Raw genomic sequence first — 6,266 nt, 5'->3', positions numbered from 1 at the left:
ATAAGTGCACAACTACCAAGTTCACGTGTTTAATAGCCTTAAAGCTGATGCTCTGGCACAAGAAACAATTACATGACTATGATTATTATATATACGGTTATTGGTTATGCAGTAGTAACAAGGATAGTATCAATCAAACTAATTGCACTAATTAAATAGCTGGAAGTGCTCTGATCTACAGTTAAGAGCTGGGCTACTCAGTCAGCAGCACTCACTCTTGGCTAGACAGACCTGGCATAGGGGGGTCACACATGATGAGACGCTGTTTGGGAACTAATTCATGCTGCGTCCAGGTCGCTGCTATGATGGAAGTGAAAGACCCCATACTACTTTTTGATACAGCCTTCAGAAGTAGGTGGTAACTTCACCGTACTGTGCAACAACCTCCTACTTCAGCAAAAATCAGGAGGAGGACAGCCCACCTTGCATAAGTTATTCCTGGGCACTTGACTATTTTTTGCTCAGAATATAGTCTTGCATCTTTATGGCTTCAAAATATCCCTGAAGTTTGGAATCAGCCTTGCGGACACACTGGGCATAGTCCGCACCCTCTATTTAAAATGGTTGTGAGGAGTGAAGCTTCAAATCCAGGGCACCGGTGCAGCACTACATAGGCAGGCTGAGGACTGCTCAGGGACTTCAGAAACGCCAGCCCTACGCGCATTTTGCACATGTACGACCGACAGCTCCAGCCAAGCCATGCTACGGGAGCTGAGGTTCAAATGAGGCTGGATGCAGCCCGAAGGACTGCGCTAAGCTCGTCTTCGGTGGCAGGCTAAAAAGCTGACACGTGAGACCGGGGCCGCGGGGGCCAAGGCGCACACACCCACTGCACTTGCTAGCGCTGCTGGGGAGCTGCAACCTGTTGGAGAGCATCCAGCAAACCGCTGGCAGTGGTGAGGTTTGAAAAAAACACGGCAAACAGATTTGCTAGAGCTCATCTGTCCGCCCCCACTGCACGGAGATTTGTTCACCGTCACCCTAAGAATTAAATAGATGTCATGGTTTGTGCTTTGTCCCGCAGCTCCGCTGTTACTTTTGAGTTAGATAACTACTGTCGTGTGGCGTTTCTTACCCGGGGCGGCATCCTGCAGCCCTTCCACTGTACTCCTGCAGCATCGCACCCGCAGCACCAGTACGGCTCAGGAAACACCTCAATCCTAAGCCGACTCCTGAAGCCAACCCACCTCTCAGGATCCCAGCACTGAAACCCACAGGAGTTACAAGCGCCTTTTCACTGCAAGTCCCCTCTTCATTCCTGATTGCAACTCCACTCTCAAATGTCCCTGGTGAGTTGTCGGAAAACTGGAGATGAGAAAAGTCACCAAACAGCAGAAATGGCGCACGCAGCTAGGAGAGGGGAATGTCCTGGGTCCCTTGGGATAGAAATGTAATAGCAACCAGAAGTCCTCCATGAATTTATGGAGTCAAATTTAACTAAAAATATTTTTGAAAAAAAAACAGGAAAAACTTGTTGCACAGAGGGGCCTGTTTATTCACGATGCCGTTACAGCAGTGATACTGCACCATTCAGACCCTCTGCAGAGCTGTCAGGCCAACGTAAGGAGCCAAGGTTCAGGCCCGCAGCAGCAAGGCGAGGAGCTTTACGCTGCTGCAGCCTTTCCACGCGGGGCTCTGCACTGCTGTCACACAGCGTGCAAGTGCTGACATGCTTGAAGGGGCCTGGACCCGAAGCAAGAAGAGAATAAATGGGTTGATCTAAAGTTCAAACAAGACGACCGCTTTTACTCACCCCACCAGGTAGAGTGTTTGCTGCTACTCTGGCCATAGAGGGCAAAATGATTTCCATGTAAAGCATTAGGAGAATAAAACACAGGTCACATTGAAGACAAAACTTCTGCTATGCAGCTTCCTCTGATTTGGAGGAACGGGCCTGGTGATCAAGGGTCCCCTCCAGCCCTGTCTGCTCCAACCCCCTCCGCCCTGTGACCTGCCCTGCTAGCGTTATCCTCCGCGAGTGTTTCCCTCCCAGGCCCGTCCTCTGCAGGTGTCGGACGGTCGTGCCTACTCACCACCACCCTCAGCATCAGCCGTAAAAGCATCCGGCAGGTGCCGCTTCAGCTACGAACTGCTGAAGGGAAACATACAGCCCACATCTCACGCCTGGATAGTGGGTGACAAACCAACAACCCTTTGATATAGTCATCACCCTCAGGGAAGTGAATTTAATAGGTCTCTCTGAAATTCTTACAGGACAGGTATCCATGATGCTAAAAACTGTCACAAGAGAAACCTTCAAAGCCAGAGGCAAAGGAAGACGGGAAGGGAGGTTTACTTCTCCATCTACGCTCAGCAGGGCCTCTCTGGGACAAAGCTAACGCACCCTGGCTTTGCGCTCTTTCTGCCTAGACTGTAACTGTGCAGAAAATAAACGATAGCCTATCTTTAGCCTTGGCACCTACCATTCGCATGTTACTCACTTTGAGAGGGAGCAGAGAAATGTTAACAAAGAACACTTGGAGAGAAACTTATTTATTCAGCCAGACCACTGAAATATGGGTTTTTCTTAGCTATTAACTATTTTCTTAACTATCATGCCACAACAGATTCTCAAACCCTCTTTATTCTCTGTACTAACCTCCACCACATCTTGGATGTGTCTTGAAGCTGAAAAGTGAACACGGATGGACATTTTCCCCCTTCTGGGAAGCTCGTATCTGCCACTGCTCCCGGCAGCAGCCTGACCAGCGCAGCCACCTGTGCCTGGTGCGTGACGGCAGTGCAGCCGCACACAAAAGCAGAGGTGGAAAGGGCCACAATAAATGGCTTTCTATTAGTCCCGGCTGCTAAACGGAAAGGACGAGCAGGGAAGAGGACCATATGTTCGTAGCCTCTCAAAGCAGCTACACATTTTGTGTGTGTCACCAGGATTTGTACCGGACTCGAAAGCAAAGCAGGACTGAGAAGAAGTCTGAGCCTGCGCTATGGGGAGGATGCTACACATACTCTGGAAATCTTACAGAGTTCATTAGCCCACTGTGCACTTATGCAACAATTAGGCGCAATCTATAAGATTCCTATAGAAGTTTCAAACCATTTCACAAAGCCAAAACACCTAGAAGTGGAACAGCCTTAGGAATTTGTTGAGAAAAATTACCCTGGCTGCTGTAACTGATCATTTCTTTTAGACCCTGGTCCACACAGCCGAAAGCTGTTCTGGAGGTAAAAGTAAGTTGTTTTGCTTTGTACGCAGATGTTGTGCACACGCTGTGTCTGCCCAGAAAGCGGCTGTTGGGGTCTACCAGCAAAGGAGAGAGGCTCTCGCACAAGGCGCCTCGCCAGGCTGCACGTAGGCACGTAGAGGGGGGTGGTTAAAACACTTCTTTATGAGGAAGCTAAGTCAGAGCCCAGACTTGTTTCCTTACCTGTTCAACTGCATGCACGAGCCTCCCCTGCTGCTGGAGGGCGGCTGGTTCTCACACGCTGCGTGATTTTTTAAAACTCTTCCAGTACTTAATGAAAATTGAAGAAGGGCCTGTTCAAAAACAAGCTCCCCTCTCCCTGCTGTTTTTCGTCAGCTTTAGGCTCCTGAATCCTCTGTTACTCACCAGAGCCTCGGCCGCGCTCTGGTCGTGCAGGTCACGCAACGTACTTCGGCCGCGAGGCGACGCACCACTCAGCGGGCACGTCTGCGGCTGCCAACTCGAACCAGGCACCTCGCTCCCCATTTGCCTCACGTTCCTCTTCCCTCCGCCCAGCCCTCGCCTGCCCTGATAAGCTGGCAGCATGCCATTTATCCCTATTTATCAGCAGGATTGCGCTTCAAGCCCAGGCTGGAGGGATGAGGAAAGCTGCAACTCTCCAGCTCAAAAAAAATCTTCCCCTAGAAATTTTAGTTAAGAGACTACAGCTCATTATCAGATAATAGGTATCAGATAATATCTAGTCACCAGGAAGTTTAAACTGCCTGAGGCTTGCCTGGAAGGCATGAAGAGATGGAGCACACGTCCCCGTGGGAGCAGGCTATTAGTACAGGAATATTTTGAGAGAGGAGAAAATGCAGGAAAGATTCCCAGACCGTGGATTTGCTTTTCCTTCTGCAGAGACTCTCAGACGCTCCTGGGTACAAATACCACGGATGGAGAGTCTAGAAAATCTCACACGCACACAGAGAAGCCCCCCCACAATTTCACTCCTATCCAAGAGTCGAAAGACCTTTGCTTTTCAACCCAAAGAAAAACACGTCCACAGAGTGCCCACAGCTGCTTGCTAAAAATCAGTAAATTAAACCGCGCTACACCCGACTACCAAGCACATCTGTAGCACTAAACAATTTACCTGTTCGGAGGGGGTGGGAGGAAGGGGCAAAACACAACTCTAATCAGAACAGACAGAACATGTACGTTTCTGTGAATGAATCAGACTTGCCCAGGTTCATTACAGTTTCTGGACACAGCCAGTTATAAACGCTCCTTAGACCGCTATTCAGTTTAATGCAAAGATATCCAAAAAGCAAATAAAGTTGTATAAAACCAGCCTAACTCGGCTCTTGCCTCATCAGCGTGTACCGGACAAGATGGACTCAATACCTCTACATGGAGCATCTCCCAGAAGAGCTTTACTGTTTCTGCACTAGCTATCAACAGCCTTTAAATCCCTTCAGCCCTGGAAGGGGTAAAGAAAGCTGGAACAGGATGGTTAGACCCCTGAAACATGGATGGTCCGGTATGTACTGTGCAAATATATCAGATTTTATTTCTCTTTTATGGAAATAACAACAGACATTCAGGTAGAAACATATTAAATTAACGCAGTCAACAGTTTAAATGCAAAAATAAATATAAAGTCCAGCAGCTCAATGCGCATCTAAAACAGCTCATTTCTTCTAACGATTAGAAAAGGGTTTTTTTTTTTTTTTTTGTCTTTTATACCGAGAGTTTCATACGATCGAATAGAAACGAAGGTACAAGCGCCTTCTCAGAAAACATCCTGACCTGGCTGGCGGCGGCGCCGGCCGCCTCGGGGCCGGGGCGGCTCCGCCAGCCGAGTCCGTCCGTCCGCCCGCCCGTCCGTCTGTCCGCCGCCGCCGCCCGGGGCAGCGCCGCGCCGCGCCGCCCTAGAGGGCCGAGTCCGAGTCGCTGGAGTCGAGGCTGTTGCGGAGGCGGCCGCTGCCGAGGCGGCCGCGCTGCAGCGCCAGGTTCTGGGTGCTGCGGCGCAGGCACTCGAGGGACTGCAGGAAGGAGCGCCGCGCCTTCTCCTCCTCCGAGGGCGACGCGCCCTCCTCCTCCACCTCCTGGATCTCGTCGAAAGTCACCGGCTGCGTCTTGAAGCGCGACTGCCGCGGCCGCCGCGCCTTGCCGCGGGGCGCCCGGGCGGGCCGCGCCGGCGGCGGGAACTCCTCGGCGGCGCACACGAAGGGCGGCATCACCGCCTGGTAGCTGGAGCAGACGCCCAGCAGCTCGGCCGGCTTGGCCATCCCGCCGCCCGCCGGGGCCGGGGCCGGGGCCGGGGCGTGCGCTGCCGCTGCCGCTGCCGTGCCGGGCGCCGAGCCCCCGCCGGGCGCAGCGGCGCGGAGCAGAGCGGTGCCGGGAGCGGAGCGCGGAGCGGTGCCGGGAGCGCGGTGCCGAGCGCGGAGCGCGGATCGCCGCCGGGAGCGGATCGCTGCCGGGAGCGCGGTGCCGACCGCGGAGCGCGGATCGCCGCCGGGAGCGGAGCGGTGCCGGGAGCGCGGTGCCGACCGCGGAGCGCGGATCGCCGCCGGGAGCGGAGCGGTGCCGGGAGCGCGGTGCCGACCGCGGAGCGCGGATCGCCGCCGGGAGCGGAGCGGTGCCGGGAGCGCGGTGCCGACCGCGGAGCGCGGATCGCCGCCGGGAGCGGAGCGGTGCCGGGAGCGCGGATCGCCGCCGGGAGCGGAGCGGTGCCGGGAGCGCGGTGCCGACCGCGGAGCGCGGATCGCCGCCGGGAGCGGAGCGCGATTACAGCCGCTCGCTCGCTCGCCCGCTCGCCGCGGCCCCGTTATATCGGCGCTCGGCGGCGGCGGCGCATGCCCGCACGGCGCCGCTCCGGGCCCGCCCCCGCCGCCCCCCCCGGGCGCCCCGGCCCCCGCGGCCCCGCCGCTGCCCCGGCGCCGTCCCGCGCCGCCGGCCCCCGCCCGCGGGAAAGGCCGCCTCTCGGCGCGCCCGGTTACGGGGGGCGCGGGACAAGCGCGCAGCCCCCAGCGAGCAACCGGTGCCCGCGCAGAGACGGGGCAGCGGAGCGGCCTCCCCGCTTCTGCCCCTCCTGATGCGGTTTAACGAGGCCGTCTG

The 6,266-nt window shown here is 55.3% G+C and overlaps 1 protein-coding gene across 1 annotated transcript; it reads right to left on the bottom strand.

The window, feature by feature from the left end:
* Positions 1-4,691: 4,691 nt before the first annotated feature.
* Positions 4,692-5,985, bottom strand: C4H11orf96 (chromosome 4 C11orf96 homolog). Its single transcript, XM_067295550.1, has one exon. It carries the CDS (start codon positions 5,435-5,437, stop codon positions 5,078-5,080), a length of 360 nt encoding a protein of 119 aa, XP_067151651.1. The 5' UTR covers positions 5,438-5,985; the 3' UTR covers positions 4,692-5,077.
* Between the last annotated feature and the right edge of the window lie 281 nt (positions 5,986-6,266).

This window comes from Apteryx mantelli, chromosome 4 (genome assembly GCF_036417845.1).
Source record: "Apteryx mantelli isolate bAptMan1 chromosome 4, bAptMan1.hap1, whole genome shotgun sequence".
NCBI classification, from domain to species: domain Eukaryota; kingdom Metazoa; phylum Chordata; class Aves; order Apterygiformes; family Apterygidae; genus Apteryx; species Apteryx mantelli.
Note: the sequence above shows the minus strand (reverse complement) of the source record. Positions and strands in the feature narration are given on the sequence as shown.

Excerpts from the sequence above, each read along its gene's own strand:
- C4H11orf96 (XM_067295550.1), bottom strand. The coding sequence starts at position 5,437 with ATGGCCAAGCCGGCCGAGCTGCTGGGCGTCTGCTCCAGCTACCAGGCG.